The 17,554-nt window shown below is 42.4% G+C and overlaps 2 protein-coding genes across 2 annotated transcripts in view; one reads left to right on the top strand and one right to left on the bottom strand.

The window, feature by feature from the left end:
- LOC137377689 (endothelin receptor type B-like) overlaps positions 1 to 10,994 on the top strand; it is a 36,707-nt gene extending 25,713 nt beyond the window's left edge. Inside the window, exons 6-8 of the mRNA XM_068047608.1 lie at positions 877 to 1,010; positions 7,081 to 7,189; positions 8,899 to 10,994. Coding sequence (XP_067903709.1) covers positions 877 to 1,010; positions 7,081 to 7,189; positions 8,899 to 9,045 — 390 coding nt within the window. The 3' untranslated portion in view covers positions 9,046 to 10,994. The remainder of the gene's footprint in view (positions 1 to 876; positions 1,011 to 7,080; positions 7,190 to 8,898) is intronic.
- polr1d (RNA polymerase I and III subunit D) overlaps positions 10,646 to 17,554 on the bottom strand; it is a 63,971-nt gene continuing 57,062 nt past the window's right edge. The window contains exon 5 of the mRNA XM_068047618.1: positions 10,646 to 10,777. Within this exon, the coding sequence (XP_067903719.1) occupies positions 10,718 to 10,777 (60 nt within the window). The 3' untranslated portion in view covers positions 10,646 to 10,717. The remainder of the gene's footprint in view (positions 10,778 to 17,554) is intronic.

The following is a 17,554-nucleotide window of genomic DNA, read 5'->3' as shown; positions in this document are numbered from 1 at the left end:
GTTGTTCAATTTTAATATGACGCAGTCTACACCAGGATCTTCAGCTTTCTTTGGCCACCCTTCAATGTAATACACCACGTGGTTAGAGATTTGCTTTGAATTTCAGTAATAGCTAGTTTCCATCAAGCAGTAGTTTCATCAGGCATAGCACAAACAAGGTGATGAGCCTAATGGAAGGGAGGAGACAATTATTTGTACTATCCCAGAATCATCCTCAATCACCAGCTATTTTTATTTATTTAGAGATACAGCACTGAAACAGGCCCTTCGGCCCACCGAGTCGGTGCCGACCAACAACCACCCATTTATACTAACCCTACAGTAATCCCATATTCCCTACCACCTGCCTACACTAGGGGCAATTTATAATGGCCAATTTACCTATCACCTGCAAGTCTTTGGCTGTGGGAAGAAACCGGAGCACCCGGCGAAAACCCACGCGGTCACAGGGAGAACTTGCAAACTCCACACAGGCAGTACCCAGAATCGAACCCGGGTCCCTGGAGCTGTGAGGCTGCGGTGCTAACCACTGCGCCGCCCTAAAACCAAGAACATTGTGGAAACAGGTCCAACTGTGCAACTAAGTAAAAAGATTAAGCCAATGCAATAAAATTCCTCCTCTCTAAGCTCTACCTCACACATTCCCACAACATTTCCTCATACAAAGATGTGCTTAGGGTGGCCATGATAACATGTAGAGTGACTGGGACTGTAAATTGTGTTTTCCCTTCCATATGAAGAAACATTTTATATTTATTTCATGGCTCTTTGCTCAAATTCCAGCATAATTTTACAAAATGATCTGAGCTATTCGGTTAGAGCAATAGACTTAATATTTATGGAGAAACGTTCACACAGTTCCTCAACTTTTCTCAGCGACGTGAAGTGGCTAAAACAGTCTTCTGTCTGGTGGTTATCTTTGCTATGTGTTGGCTCCCACTGCATTTAAGCAGAATCCTCAAGAAAACTATTTATGATGAGCAAGACCCCAACAGATGTGAACTACTCAGGTACGTTTCTGATATATTTTGAAAGATGCTTTTGCTTCTATTTTGTGGTGTCCTGCACTATGTATCTTAGCTCTTCGCACTTCGCACTGTTTCCTCAGTTCAGGTATAGTACTGACAACAAACAAGGTGATGAGTCAAATGAAAGCAAGGCTGCATTTATATATACTACTGCAGTGCCCTCTATCCCAGATACCAAACGAAGATACACTCCAGATATGTCACACACACATTATCTCCTACTCTAAATGTTACACATACTCACAACTACCTGCTCTTTTGTCAAAACTGCAGACACCTTCAAATGTACATCTGTTATACACATACTTGCAATTACAAAAGTCACTGATCCCGAAATAGGGTACCTACATTTTATTTTTCCTAACTGCAAGGAAAACTAAGAATGTTAAACTGGTAAATAAAATAGGACAGAAAAACGCTCTGCAAACATTGAAAATATTTAAAGATACACAGGAGGGGATGCTTGTGAGCTTGAGAAAAGATGATTATGGGACCATGGACCACAATCCTGGTGGTTACATAGGAGCAGGAGTGGGCCATTCAGCCCATCAAGCCTGCCCCACCATTCAGTGCAATCATGGCTGATCTTCCAGTTCAATGCCTTTTTCCCCACACTATCCTCATATCCCATTATGTCACTGGTATTTGGAAATCTGTCAATCTCTAATTTAAACATACTCAATGACTAAGCTTCCACAGCCCTCTGGGGTAGAGAATTTCAAAGATTCACAACTCTCTGTGAAAAATTTCTCCTCGTCTCTGTCCTAAGTGACCTCCCCCTTATTTTGAAATAGTGTCCTCTGGTTCTAGACTCCCCAACCAGGGGAAACATCTTAGCTGCATCTACCCTGTCTATCCCTTTAAGTATTTGTAGGTTTCAATGAGATCACCTCTCACTCTTCAAAACTCCAGAGAATACAGGCCCAGTTTCCCCAATCTCTCTTCATAGGACAGTCCTGCCATCCCAGGAACAAGTCTGATAAACCTTCGTTGCACTCCCTCTATGGCAATAATACCCTTCCTAAGGTAAGGGGACCAAAACTGCGCACAGTACTCCAGGTGCAGTCTTAGCAAGGTTCTGTACAATTGAAGCAAGACTTCACTACTCCTGTTCTCAAATCCTCTTGCGATAGAAGCCAACAGACCATTAGCCTTCTTAATTGCTTGCTACACCTGCATGTTAACTTTCAGTGTCTTATTGACAAGGACACCCAGGTCACTTTGTACATCTACACTTTCTAATCTCTTACCATTTAAGAAATACTCTGCACGTCTATTCCTCCTACCAAAGTGGATAATCTCACATTTTTCCAAATTACATTCCATCTGTCACATTCTTGCCCATTCACTAAGTCTGTCCAAATCCCCTCAAAGCCGCTTTGCATCTTCCTCACAACACACATTCCCACCTAGTTTTGTGTCATCCGTGGACTTGGAAATACTACATTTGGTTCCCACATCCAAATCATTGATATTTATTGTGAACAGCTGGGGCCCAAGCACTGATCCCTACGGTACCCCACTAGTAACAGCCTGCCCAAGCGAGAATGACCTGTTTATTCCTACTCTCTGCTTTCTGCCTGTTAACCAATCCTTAATCCATGCCAGTATATTACCTCCTATCCCATGTGCTTTAATTTTGCTAACCAACCTCCTGTGGGGGACTTTATCAAAAGCCTTCTGAAAATCCAAGAATATCACTTCCACCGCCTCCCCTTTATCAATTCTGTTAGTAACATCCTCAAAAAACTCCAACAGGTTCGTCAAACATGATTTCCTTTTCATAAGTCCATGTTGACTATGCCCAATCGGATCATTATTATCCAAGTGTCTATTTATCACATCCTTTAGAATAGATTCTAGCATTTTCCCAATGACTGATGGAAGGCCAACAGGTCTGTAGTTCCATTTTCTCTCTCCCTCCCTTCTTAAATAGTGGGGTGACATTTGCGACCTTCCAATCGGCAGGAACCGCTCCAGAATCTATAGAATTTTGGAAGATGATCACCAATGCATCCACGATCTCCACAGCTACCTCTTTCAACACTCTGGGATGTAGAATATCAGGTCCTGGAGACTTATCAACCTTCAGCCCCATTAATTGCTCCAATACAACCTTCTTACTAATACTAATTTCCTTCAATTCCTCACTCCCCCTAATCCCTTGGATCTCTAATTCTGGGATGTTTCTTGTACCTTCCTCAGTGAAGACAGACACAAAGTAATCATTTAGCTTCTCTGCCATTTCTCTATTTCCTATTATAAATTCTCCTGACTCTGCCTGTAATGGACCCACATTTGTCTTAGCCAAACGTTTCCCTTTTACGTACCTACAGAAACTTTTACAGTCCATTTTTATATTTCTTGCTAGTTTACATTCATATTCTATTCTGCCTTTATTAGTTTCTTTGTCCTCCTTTGCTGTATGTTGTTATGTGGGAATTGCGCCCTCCAGCACTGACCCCAGTGGTTTGTGAGGCCAGTGGGAGAGCTCCCCATTTTCAAGACTCCAGTAGCCTCAAACTCCATTGGTGCTGTGTCATAGCATATCTGGGTGCCCACCTTCCTCATGCTGCCAAACCCATTTAGTTAAATCCACGCAGCATGTCTTTACATATATTCATTGAAGAGTGCAGGAGGGCATGCCAGGAACAGCACGAAGCATACCTAAAAATCAGGTGTCAGCCTGGTGAAGCTACAACACAAGACTACTTGCATGCCAAACAGCAGAAGCAGCATGCAATAAACAGGGCTAAGAAATTCCACAACTAACGGATCAGATCTAAGCTCTGCAGTGTGGCCACATCCAGTCATGAATGGTGGTGGACAATTAAACAACTGACAGGGGGAGGAGGCTCCACAAATATCCCCATCCTCAACGATGGGAGAGCCCAGCACATCAGTGCAAAAGACAAGGCTAAAACATTTGCATCCATCTTCAGCCAGAAGTGCCGAGTGAATGATCCATCGCGGTCTCCTCCTGAAGTCCCCAGCATCACAGATGCCAGACTTCAGCCAATCTGATTCACTCCGCGTGATATCAAGAAATGGCTGAAGGCACGGGATACTGCAAAGGCAATGTGCCCTAACAACATTCCGCAATACTACTAAAGACTTGTGCTCCAGAACTAGCCGCGCCCTGAGCCAAGCTGTTCCAGTACAGCTACAGCACCGACATCTACACGGCAATGTGGAAAATTGCCCAGGTATGTCCTGTGCACAAAAAGCAGGACAAATGCAAACCAGCCATTTATCGCCCGATCAGTCTACCGTCAATCATCAGCAAAGTGATGGAAGGGGTCACTGACAGTGCTGTCAAGCGGCACTTGCTCAGTCACGCTCAGTTTGGGTTCCGCCAGGACCACTCTGCTCCTGACCTCATTACAGCCTTGGTTCAAACATGAACAAAAGAGCTGATCTCAAGAGGTGAGGTGAGAGTAACTGCTATTGACATCAAGGCAGCATTTGGCCGAGTATGGCATCAAGGAGCCCTAGCAAAACTGGAGTCATTGGGAATCAGAGGGAAAACTCTCCGCTGATTGGAGTCATACCGAGCATAAAGGAAGATGGTTGTGGTTGTTGGAGGTTAATCATCTCAGTCCCAGGAGATCACGGCAGGAGTTCCTCAGGGTAGTATCCTAGGCCCAACCATCTTCAGCTGCTTCATCAATGACCTTCCCTCTATCATAAGGTCAGAAGTGAGGACGTTTGCTGATGATTGCACAATGTTCAGCACCATTCGCGACTCCTCAGATACTGAAGCAGCCCATGTCCATATGTAGCAAGACCTGGTCAACATCCAAGCTTGGGCTGATAAGTGGAAAGTAACATTCGCGCCACACAAGTGCCGGGCAATGACCATCTCCAACAAGAGAGAATCTAACCATCTCGCCTTGACATTCAATGGCATTACCTTGCTGAATACCCCACTATCAACATCCTGTGGAGTTGCCATTGACCAGAAACTGAACTGGACCAGCCACATAAATGCTGTGGCTACAAGAGCAGGTCAGAGGCTGGGAATTCTACAGTGAGTAATTCGCCTCCTGTCTCCTCAATGCCTGTCCACTATCTACTAGGCACAAGTCAGGAGTGTGGTGGAATACTCCACTTGCCTGGATGGGTGCAGCTCCAACAACACTCAAGAAGCTAGACACCATCCAGGACAAAGCAGCCCACTTGATTGCCACCCCATCCACCACCTTCAACATTTACTCCCTCACCCAACAATGCACAGTGGCAGCAGTGTGTGCCATAAAAAAGATGCACGCAGCAACTCATCAAGGCTCCTTCAACAGCACCTTCCAAACCTGTGGCCTCCAGCACCTAGAAGGACAAGGGCAACAGATGTAATGGAACACCACCACCTGCATGTTCCCCTCCAAGCCACACACCATCCTGACTTGGAACCATATCGCCGTTCCTTCACCGTCACTGGGTCAAAATCCTGGAACTCCCTCCCTAACAGCACTTTGGGTGTATCTACACCCCAAGGACTGCAGTGATTCGAGAAGGCAGCTCACCACCACGTTCACAAGGGCAATTAAGGATGGGCAATAAATGCAGAACTAGCCAGCGATGCCACATTCCACGAACAAATAAAAAAAAAGTACAAAATAATGAAAATATCACATTTCCCACATTAAAGGATTATCTTACTAGACTTAACAAAATAACTCCCAACCACTTATCCTGCATTCTAAACTTCTCACAGATTTGGCTGGACCTAATTGCCTGTCTATGTTTCTGTCTCTGTTTTTTAAGCTCCTCCCAGTCAGAACCCAAGGCCAGGGACTTGCCCTTGTGAACGTGGTGGTCAGCTGCCTTCTTGAATCACTGCAGTCCTTGGGGTGTAGATACACCCAAAGTGCTGTTAGGGAGGGAGTTCCAGGATTTTGACCCAGTGACAGTGAAGGAACAGCGATATAGTTCCAATGCGTCTGCAGATTACTGACACGGGCTAACAATGTGTTTATGGCTTACAGACGTTGGGAGAACACGTTCAATGTCTAATGTGTTAGCATATTGGCCTCCTGTCACCTCTGCTTTTTATCTAAATGTGAACAGACATTTAAAAGTAACCAATTTTTCTGGACTTTTCATGAAGAAATGGTCAAAAAATCTCAACATCCCATAAATTACATTTCTGGTGCCTTAATTAGCCTCAGTTAAATTTTATGCTCAGGCCCCTAACAAACTGTAAATAGACAGCTGTATTGGACAATTGAGTGCATCAGGCAGAGTAGGTTTTTCCACATCCAATAATATAGGAAGCCAATGTTTAATTCACACCAGCACAATGGGCGGCAGCCATTGTATTATCTGCTGGACTGAGTCAACTACCTCGCCTAGTTCATCTACACGCTTAAGGGATGAGGCCACTTGTGTAATCTCAGTCTGGGTTCAACAGAAACATGACAATGTGCCTCTTTAGGGCAAGTATATCAAACTTTATGGCAGCAATTTCCAAGTCAAATCATACATTCAGTTTTTTAACCGGATCTATGTAGCATATGTCCAATAAAGCAATAGTTAGTCAACAAAGCTGTAGTGAGACAACAATCGGAATTATTGTGGCCACTCTGTCTACTGCTCTCAGAAAAATGGAAGCATTGGATAATTCAAATTAATAAGCTAAGAGCAGCAAAATAAACTCAATTTGTCCCAATAAAAGAAACCAAGTAGATAGGAAAATTGGAGGTGGGGAGTGGTGGAATGACCAATCATAGGTTGTGTACTCGCAGCCATTAGGATTTGCAAAAAGATTACCCCATAATCATTTCATTTCAGACTTTTACAACTGCCAGAGAAGAGGTCTTCATTCAATCTCTTTAGAGTTAACTGGAACCCAATTCCTGCATTGAAGAACAGTAGGTTAACTGTATCCCACTATAATTTAATTCACTAGAAAATAGGTAGGGAATAAATGATATGGAGAAAGCCCACGGCATCTACGCCCATGTGCTAGGAAAATAAAGATGTTAGATTGTTAACAACAAAAGGACACCTTAAACTTGCAACAAAATTGATTTTAACACTGTTTTCTGTTCAGTTTTCTTCTGGTTCTGGATTATATTGGGATTAATATGGCTTCTCTCAACTCCTGCATAAACCCAGTGACATTGTACTTCGTCAGTCAAAAATTCAAGAACTGTTTCAAGGTAAGTTTAGACTTGAAAAAATGTTCAAACCAGTTTTTTTCCCGAATTTCACAAGCTTCAAAACCCTGACAATACTATTCCACAACCGGACAAATGGATGCATGTGACAGAACCTCCCTCCACTAGAAGTGTTCAGAATCCATTCAGCAGCTCAAATGAAATCAGGAAATTAAAAAAAAGTTGCACCTGACATACCACCATTAAAGTGGCTTTACATTGCAAATAACCAATCACAGCCCCACTTCATATTTGACCTTGAAAATGCAGCCGGTCCTTGCCATCCATAACATTGTCGATGGATTTGACACTTTGGCTTCAACAAAAACATGGTTTTTAGGTGGTAATTCCTTCTCTCACATCAAGGACCCTCTGCCTGGTTACAGATTCCATCAACATGCCCCACCATACCACTGATTAACAGTACAGCTGTTATTGCCAAGTCATAGTTTTGTCTCTCCCCCAATCATCTGACACCAACTTCTCCATTAAGCACCTCACCATCTTCCATTCAAAATTTGTCATGTACAGCCCTCCCAAGCTCCATGCAGATTCTTTCAATGAGATGTCCTCCCTTTGCCTCTGCATCAAAGCAACTCCTCATTCTTGGTGACTTCAACTTCTACCTTAATTTCCCTCGTCTGCTCTCCTCCAATTTCTCTACCCTCTTACTCTTGCTTACTCCTATTCTGCACATAAGTTACCCCCAACCATAACCAAAGCCACACCCTGATCTCACCATCTCTTGTGGCCTCTCTGTTCCTCAGCTCTCAAGGCCATTTTCTGTCCCTCAGCTCTCAAGGCCATTTTCTGTCCACTCCTCATCCCTATTTCCACCCACATCTCCCTACCTTTCCACAACCCTGGAAAAGCAATTCTCCCACTTGCTTTGTCAATACTTCACTTTCAATTCCCTCACCCCATTCCAACATCTCTGCTGCCGTTCACCTGTTACCTTCAACTTCCACCCTCCATAAATTACAACTTATCCAAAACTCAATCATCTATAATTCTGTATCACTTACCATCTCTCTTCAGGCTACATTGTCTCCCTTTTACCCAAGGTATTAAATTTAAAATCCTCATCATTATCGTTGAATCCCTATATCTGCAATCTCTTGCAATTTTACAATTCCCTCCCATATTCTGCAGTTCTCCAGCTCTAGCCTTTTGTGCACCCTTCCAACCTTCATACCACCATTGGTGGCAGAGCCTTGTCAAATTCGCTCTGTTCTTTCGAACCTCTTCCCCAAACTCCTCCCCCATCTCCACTACTTTCCAGCTATAAGAATATTCTCAGAATGTATCTTTTCAGCCAAGCTTTCAGTCACCTCTTCGAGTCTCGCTCTGTAATCGAGTTCATTCCCTTGCTCCCTGTAAAATTATTTAAAGACTTTTCTATACTAATGGTGCTATATAAATGCAAGTTTTTACTGGATGTAGCTTGGGCTGATTCTCTATTCAATAATTTCTAATATCATACAAGCCCTTAGAAATAATCGTAAGGTGTCTCTCTGAAGAGGAGGGAAAAATCATGCACCTTCTAGCTGTTAGATGAACAGCAAAAGGCTGAGAACATGTCATCTGCCTCTTGAGCAATGAGAAAATTGAACCAAAATATTAAATCTTCCTAAACTGGGTTTGCTTAGGTTAGAATGTGCAGATTGCGTCCGTTAATTTCTTACTAGTTTGTTTGAATATTTTCCATTCAGTCCTGCTTGTGTTGCTGGTGTCAGCAGTCAGTTCTGAGCACACCAATGGAGGAGAGAATGGCTGTTGCCAAGTGGAAAGCCAACGGCCATGCAAATGGCCTGGATCGGAGCAGCTCACACTTCAGTAACAAGTACAGCTCATCATGAACTTTTTTTTTAAAAAGTAGGAAAGAATTTCCTGGCTCTCCACTGCCACATAAAATTGGTCTCATATCTGAACTCTAATGCATTATATTTTGGAAAATCCAAAGCAGATGTCTGTCTGCATATTGCGAGTCTTTGAATGTCTGCAGTAATAGGAATACCATATGTTTTCTCTCATGACCCCTACACTTCAGTATCAAGGTAAATCCTTAATTCATCGCCCACTTCAATGCTTATTGAGAAAGAGAACATCAAACTAAAATACAAATAGGTTACCCTACTGGCCAGAGACTACCTTGGAATGACAGAAACTGAAAATCAACCTCATTTTAGTAAAGATTTCTAACCATGGGACATTTAAGCACTGCCAAATTTCTACGAAATTGTTGAGACATGCGACTGCAACTATGCACCAATCCCCTGGGAGAGGCCTTGCTCCTAGAAGGCATGCCCACTTTTTAAGTGAATCTCTTTTGTCTTCCCTAATGGCTACTTGTAAAGTTGTGTTGCATGGGTATACACAGGCCAGTTTCTGCACCAGAGTGTGAATTCCATGAACAAAGTAAGATCAAATGTTCTCTGAATCCGTTGTCTACTCAAATCCTTCTTCTGTATATTTTGTATAAATAACATGCGTGTCAACAATCTTATCAGTTTACAAACAGCACATTTTTCAGTAAGAAAACAGCAATTGCATTTGCAATCAATGTTCAAAATAAAATCATGGTTAAACATTACAAACTAACCTTAAAAAACAGCTACCTGACACATAATTAATAAATTCTTTGGATTGAAGTGAAAACCTAGAGTTAGCAGACACCAGGAAAATCATATATACAGCTGTGCTCCTCCAGGAAGGAGACATGCCGATCACAACTGGAAAAGCAAGAATGCACAGTGGGACCTGGGACAGGTAATAAAGAAAGCCCATTTCTCCCAATTAAATTCAATATCAACCACATTAAGCCGAATCTGTTACAATATTTTTGTCAAATCAGTTCTTATCACTAATTTGCTTTGATTTTGATTAATGCAGAAGTAATGATTCACACGGTCTTACTCTATATAAACACACACACACACATTATTGGTCCAATGAAAGGGGGACTCATATTTTGTACCATCCCAAACAGCAAAATAAAACATATTTTAATATCTAAACATTTTTTGACCTCCAGAAGCTAACTAGGTGGCTATTTTTCACTCACTGTCTTCTTATTCTAAGATGTTCACAGTCTACCTTTTGTCGCCCAAGCTGTGTGTCACTAACTGGCTGATAGTGGCCTTGCCTAGGGAAATATGGTGAATAAACACAAAAGCCCCCTTACATCTGCAAGTTACATTGCATGCCTGCCGTCTGTAAGCAGTTGGCAGCTAACTGAAAATATAGTGCATCAGAGAAAATGAAAAGATCTAAACGCAAGGAAACATAATCTTGAGTGCGACTCACTGTGTATCTGGAATTGCAAACTCAGCACCGAGTTAAACCAAGGGAAGATCAACCAGGGAATCTATATATTTACTCACTTTGTATTCAGACAATCAGTTGCATCCAATTGGTGTGACTGGGATTCCATTATTTTAGGCCATTAAAATATCTCAATTTAGTTGTTTTTTTAATCTGTTTATTTTTCAAAATATAAAAATGTACAGTATTACATATGCATGTGCCTTATCAAAACTGATCCATTGCTTCTTCTCGTTTACGCTGCTCTTTATATTCCTTCATACTGACCTGAAAGAAGAAATTAATGAGCATTAGTGACTTGACAGTCCGATCGAATGCTTTGTAACAAGCTAACAGTCCTGTGAAAGTATATTTCGGCAATGTTGCATTCAAGTTGGGAAAAATAAGCAGTTCCTAACCAATGCAGTTAAAATATATACTCGCACACTGCGTAGTTACTGCAAATAGCACATAATTTAACTATCAGCAGTTACATGTACAACTTCTTTCATTACACTGTATTTTCAATGTAAATTTAATAAAACAAGCTTTTTCTTTAATTTGAAAGATTTATTGTGGACATTTTTGATTATATCTAACCCAAAAAACAGGTGGTGAGAATTGGGATCATTTTCATGTTATGCCCTTATTGTTCCGAGGCAGGAGGGATGTCAGAAGGAAGATTAGGTATAAGGATACCATCTACTTCAATGGCTTCATTTCCGCCCTCAGCAATGGCCGTCCCAATAATGGCCAACACATAGGAGTTAGGACATGCAGGATGGTCTATCCCCCTCCAGGCAACTCCTGCCGCCTCTAGTTGTGCACCATCATGTCCTGCAAGAGCGAGACGGAGAAGTCTGAGAGTATTGCGCAATCTATTTGGATGATGTGGCTATCATGGTTGAATAGCTGGCTACATTTTCCCCTTAAAAAAGGGGAAACGTTTTTTTTTTAAAACCTCAAGTGATAAGGTGAGTAGTACTACTTAAATTAGAGTAATTTATGAAGGACTTTCGATTGTAGTGGGTAGCGTTTGGAGTAGAACAAGACCCCAAGTGTAATTAGTACTTTTTAAAGGGAGTAACTAAATTAATTTAAAGATAAGTCATGGCAGGAGAGCTCAGCCCTGTGATATGCTCCTCCTGCACTACGTGGGAAATCAGGGATGCTTCTAGTGTCCCTGACAACCATGTGTGCAGGAAGTGTATCCATCTGCAGCTACTGACTACCCACATTATGGAACTAGAGCTGCGGGTGGATTCACTGTGGAGCATCCGTGATGCTGAGGATGTCGTGGATAGCACGTTTAGAGAGGTGGTCACACTGCAGGTAATGGCAGCACAGGCAGAAAAGGGATGGGTGACCATCAGGCAGAGTAGTAGGTGCAGGCAGGTAGGACAGGAGTCCCCTGTGGCCATCGCCCTCTCAAACAGATATACCGCTTTGGATACTGTTGGGGGGAATGAACTCCCAAGGGAAAGCAGCAACAGCCAAGTCCGTGGCACCAAGGACGGCTCTGCTGCACAGCAGGGGGAAAAAAGGGGTGGAAGACCTGTAGTGATAGGGGATTCTATCGTAAGGGGTACAGATAGGTGTTTCTGTGGCCGCAAACGTGGCTCCCGGATGGTATGTTGCCTCCCTGGTGCTAGGGTCAAGGATGCCACGGAGCAGCTGCAGGACATTCTGAAGGGGGAGGGCGAGCAGCCAGAGGTCGTGATACACATTGGTACCAACGACAAAGGCAGAAAAAGGGATGAGGTCCTGCAACAAGAATTTAAGAGAGCTAGGTAGCAGATGAAAAAGCAGGACCTCTAAGGTAGTAATCTCCAGATTACTCCCGGTGCCACATGCTAATGAGTTTAGAAATAGGAGGATAGAGCAGATGAATGCGTGGCTGAGGAGATGGTGCAGGAGGGTGGGCTTTAGTTTCCTGGATCACTGGGTCTGTTTCTGGCAGAGGTGGGACCTGTACAAGTTGGACAGTTGGCACCTGAACCGGAATGGGACCAACATCCTTGCTGTGAGATTTGTTAGTTCTGTTTGGGGGGGGGGGGGGGGGGAAGGGGGAGTTTAAACTAATTTGGCAGGGGGATGGGATACAGAGTGGAGGTACAGTAGGGGGTAATATAGAACAGAAAGTGAGTCTGCCTGGAAGGCAGAGCAAATATAGACCTGGTAAGGCACAAGGGAAAAATGCAAGGTTGGATTGCATCTATTTCAATGCAAGGAGTCTTACTAGTAAGGCAGATGAATTGAGGGTGTTGATTAGCACATGGGATTATGGTATTATTGCTATCACAGAGACATGGTTGAGGGAGGGACAAGACTGTCAGCTCAATATTCCAGGGTATAGAATCTTCAGGCGTGATAGGGGAGGGGATAAAAGAGGAAGTGGCATTGCACTGTTGATCAAGGAGTCAATGACATCTGTAAGGAGGGATGACATCTTAGAAGGCTCCTCAAATGAGGCCATTTGGGTAGAACTTAAAAACAAAAAGGGGGCAATCACTTGGCTGCGTGTCTACTACAGGCCTCCAAACAGTCGGGAACAGACAGATGTGCAGATATGTAGGCAAATCTCAGAGGTGTGAAAATAATAGGGTAATAATAGTAGGGGATTTCAACTTCCCCAATATTAACTGGGATAGTCTTAGTGCAAAAGGCTTAAAAGGGGCAGAATTCTTAAAGTGCACACAGGAGAGATTTTTCAGCCAGTATGTAGAAAGTCCTGCAAGGGAAGGGGCAGTACTGGACCTAATGCTAGGGAATGAAGCCGGACAAGTGGTAGAAGTGACAGTGGGGGAGCATTTCGGGGATAGTGACCATAAATAACTCTAAGATTTAAGGTAGTTATGGAAAAGGACAAAGATGGACCATGCTTGGTGATAAAGGACTTCCAGATCTTTTGGATGTTGCAGTCTTTGATTAGCCTCATACAATATCAAACTTTGGAATTCCTCCAAAGGACTGGAGTGTGGTGAATGATACCTCATTGGAAAAAAAGGAAGGGATAAACCAAATGAGAACAGAACATTTAGTGTCACTTATGTTACAAAAATGTTTCCATTTTTCTTAATTAATTTTTTGAGGACTTGTGTTAAAACTGAAGATTCCATGGATATGTGTTTTTTTTTAACCAAGTTCACTGACAGGACAAGATGCTGTTTGGAGGCCACCTGTGATTTGGGCTCAACAGAACCCTTGCTGATCTGGGAATAAAAAATGGTTACAGAGAAGCCACATGTCAAAGGTTATGGAGGTCAGGAGATTGACTCACTGTTTGGGGTTTGAACATTGTTTTCAGTTTTAGTTGTGGTATAAGCTATTTGAAGACAGTTGGTGTTTTCCTGCCAAGGAAAAAATAAATCACCCAGCTCACCACCTTCTCTACCTTTTTGAAGAAATCCTGCCAAGATGCAGTGTGGGGGAAAAAAGTCCCTGGTGCCGTATAGCTCCTGGGAAGCTAGAAAAACTCCTGCGATTCAAGTGTGTGCTGGTAGAAAAATCTTGATGCCACATTTCTCCTAGAAAGCCTACTAGAATAATTCTCGAAATCTCCAGAACGATCAGCTTCTGAAACAAACTCATTAACCTGTCTCTGTATGTCCAGATACCAGACCAAAAAGGTACAACTGACTTCCTTCCATATCATTCTTTTTTCATCAAGAATTAGCAAGTATTTGGCCAAAGAAGTTTTTTTTGGTTTATTTTTGTAACAGATCTCTGCAGAGTGAATTTCTGTATTTTTTCCAATGTATGTGTGTGTAATTGGGGAATTTAAAAAAAGGGAACTTTCCTATTTTAATGTGTGTTAATGCTTTGCTTCGTTACTGGTTAAGTCTTGTTTTATAATCTGATAATTTTGTTTATTAAAGAAACCTGGTTGGTGTATTTTATTCTGGGATTAAAAACTAGCGTATATGATTGGCTGTATCTGTAACCGGGTAAACATTTAAATAGATGTTGTGACATTTGGAGAAGTGGAACTAGAAAAGACAGTACACTCCTCCCGCCATGGTCGTAACACTTGGATGATGAGAAAACTGCTAGAAACAATGAAACAGTAGCTAGTGAACTCTTTAAAGCTGTGAGCTAAATAGGGGCAGTTAACATAGATTGGTCATGCTTGACTAATTCAGTTGAATTTTTCAAGGAAATTAACAATTGCATAGACAAAGGGAATTCTGAGTGTGGTATACCTGGACTTGAGTGTCGCAAGAGACTTGTTTTCATCAATGCCAGTGGTATTAAGGCAAAGAGATAGGTGAAAAGAACGGGGTAAATCAGTGGTTCTTGAATTGGTAGGATATAGTTGTGTTGTGGCCCAGGGATCCAAAATATGCTTGCTGTACAGAAATAGAAACTTGGCAAACGTGAATGCAGGACATACAGAATGTGCATTGGTTAGGGAGCGGACTGATAAATGAAAAAATATAGCTTGACATGGATAAATGAGTAGTACATTTTGAGGAAAATATACATAGTAGAAGTATATCCTAAATGTAACATTGTCAATGGAGTAGAGAAACAGAGATTTGAGTGTGGGTGGGAAAGCCATACAATACAATGGCAAATAGTTTTGGGTTCTATGTCTAGGAACATTGAATATAAAAAGTGAGATAGAGTACGCACAAAACATTGTTTAGGCCACAGTTGGAGTACTGTGTATAGTTTTGGGAACTCCATTGTAAACAGGATAATGGAGCCATGGAAAAGGTACAGCTCAGATTCACTAGCATGATACTAATGATGAGAATATAGTTATGATTTGAGCCTTGTAAAAACTGGGTTATATTCAGTGGATCAGAGACCATGAAGGGGGATCTGAGTTTGAAAGGGCCTTGGGATGAATGGGAAGACATTTCCACTGGTCTGTGATTTGGTATTGAAGGGGCATAAGCATATAATTAGTATTAGAAGCATTAAGGGGAGATTAGAAGAAATGTTTTTGTATAAAAGTTTGTTAGAGTGTGGAATACATTCCCACAAATGGTTGTTGACGCAGAATTGATTGTAATATTTGAGTGAGCTGGATAAATCCAAAGGAAAATGCAAAATGGTATGAGGAAAGAACAGTGGAATGGGATTAGATAAAATATCTCCAGTGCAGAGACAGGATACAGAATGGCTACATGGCTACTGTTAGACATGTGTGGATTCTCCCATAACCTGGTGCTTGAACACTGAAATTTGAATCTCTGATCTTTAGACAGATGTTATCAATAATTTGAAATTCCTGTGATTCACAATAGACATTGAGTACATTGTGAAGTTGGAGCAAGAAAAAATATTAGTTTTATTACATTACTGGAGCTTCCCTGGGAAGAACCCTAATCATAGAAATCATTGAAATTTACAGCACGGAATGAAGCCATTTGGCCCATCATGTCTATGGCGGTTGACTAGCAGCCATCCAGCCTAATCCCACTTTCCAGCTCTTGGTATGTACCCTTGTAGGATACGGCACTTCACGTGCATATTTAGTAGATTTAAGCCTCATATACCATTTCAGGCAGAGATTCCAGATCCCCCTCAACCCTCTGGGTGAAAAAAATTCCCCTAAACCTCCTACTTATCCTAAATCTATGCCCCCTGGTTATGGATCCCTCAAACAAGGGGAATAAGGTTTTCTTATCCACTCAGTCTAGACCCCTCATAATTTTATACAGCTCAATTAGGTTCCCCCCTCCGCCGCCTCTTCCAAAGAAAACTCTAGCCTATCCAATCTTTCCTCCTAACTAAAATTCTCCAGTACTAGCAACATCCTCATAAATCATCTCTGTGCCCTCTGATGCAATCACATCTTTCCTATAGTCTGGTGATCAGAACTGCATGCAGTATTCCAGCTGTGGCCTGACTAGCGTTTTTTCAGCTCCAGCATAACCTCCCAGCTCTTGTATTTTATGCCTCAGCTAATAAAGGCAAGTATCCTGTATGCCTTCTTGACAATCTTATCTACCTGCCCAGTCACCTTTAGGGACCTGTGGACATGCACTCCTAGGTCCTTCTGTTCCTCTACACGTCATAGTATCTACCATTTAGTATGTATTCCCTTGCCTGGTTAGCATTACCTCACGCTTCTCTGGATTGAACTTCATTTGCCCAGGGCGGCACAGTGGCGCAGTGGTTAGCACCGCAGCCTCACAGCTCCAGCAACCCGGGTTCAATTCTGGGTACGGCCTGTGTGGAGTTTGCAAGTTCTCCCTGTGTCTGCGTGAGTTTTCTCCGGGTGCTCTGGTTTCCTCCCACAGCCAAAAGACTTGCAGGTTGGTAGGTAAATTGGCCATTATAAATTGCCCCTAGTATAGGTAGGTGGTAGGGACAGGTGGGGATATGGTAGGAATATGGGATTAGTGTAGGATTAGTATAAATGGGTGGTTGATGGTCGGCACAGACTCGGTGGGCCGAAGGGCCTGTTTCAGTGCTGTATCTCTAAATAAAAAAAAAATAGAAATAAAAAAAGATACTGAATTGGGGGAAGGCCAATTTCAATATGATAAAACAGGATCTGGCCAAAGTGGACTGGGAGCAGCTACTTGTAGGAAAGTCTATATCACATCAGTGGGAGTCAAAGAGGAAATAGTGAGAGTCCAGAGCCAACATGTACCAGTTAAGGTGAAGGGTAGGACTAATAGGCCTAGGGAACCCTGGATGTCAAGGGATATAGAGCATTGGATCTGGAAAAAAAAAAGGAGGCTTACGGCAGATCCCAAGCACTGAAAATAGCGGAGACACTAGAGGAGTATAGAAAGCGTAGGGTGGCACTTAAAAAAGTAATTAGGAGAGCGAAGAGGGGGCATGAAAAAACACTGGCGGGCAAGATAAAGGAAAATCCCAAGGTATTTTATAAGTATATTAAGGTTAAGAGGATAACCAGGGAAAGAGCGGGGCCTATTAAGGACCAACGTGGCAACCTTTGTGTGGAGCCGGAGGACATAGGTGAGGTTTTAAATGATTACTTTTCATCGGTGTTCACTATGGAGAAGGACGATGTAGGTGTAGAGATCAGGGAGAGGGATTGTGATATACTTGAACATATTAGCATTGAAAGGGAGGAAATAT

Source organism: Heterodontus francisci, chromosome 15 (genome assembly GCF_036365525.1).
Source record: "Heterodontus francisci isolate sHetFra1 chromosome 15, sHetFra1.hap1, whole genome shotgun sequence".
Lineage (NCBI taxonomy): Eukaryota > Metazoa > Chordata > Chondrichthyes > Heterodontiformes > Heterodontidae > Heterodontus > Heterodontus francisci.
Note: the sequence above shows the minus strand (reverse complement) of the source record. Positions and strands in the feature narration are given on the sequence as shown.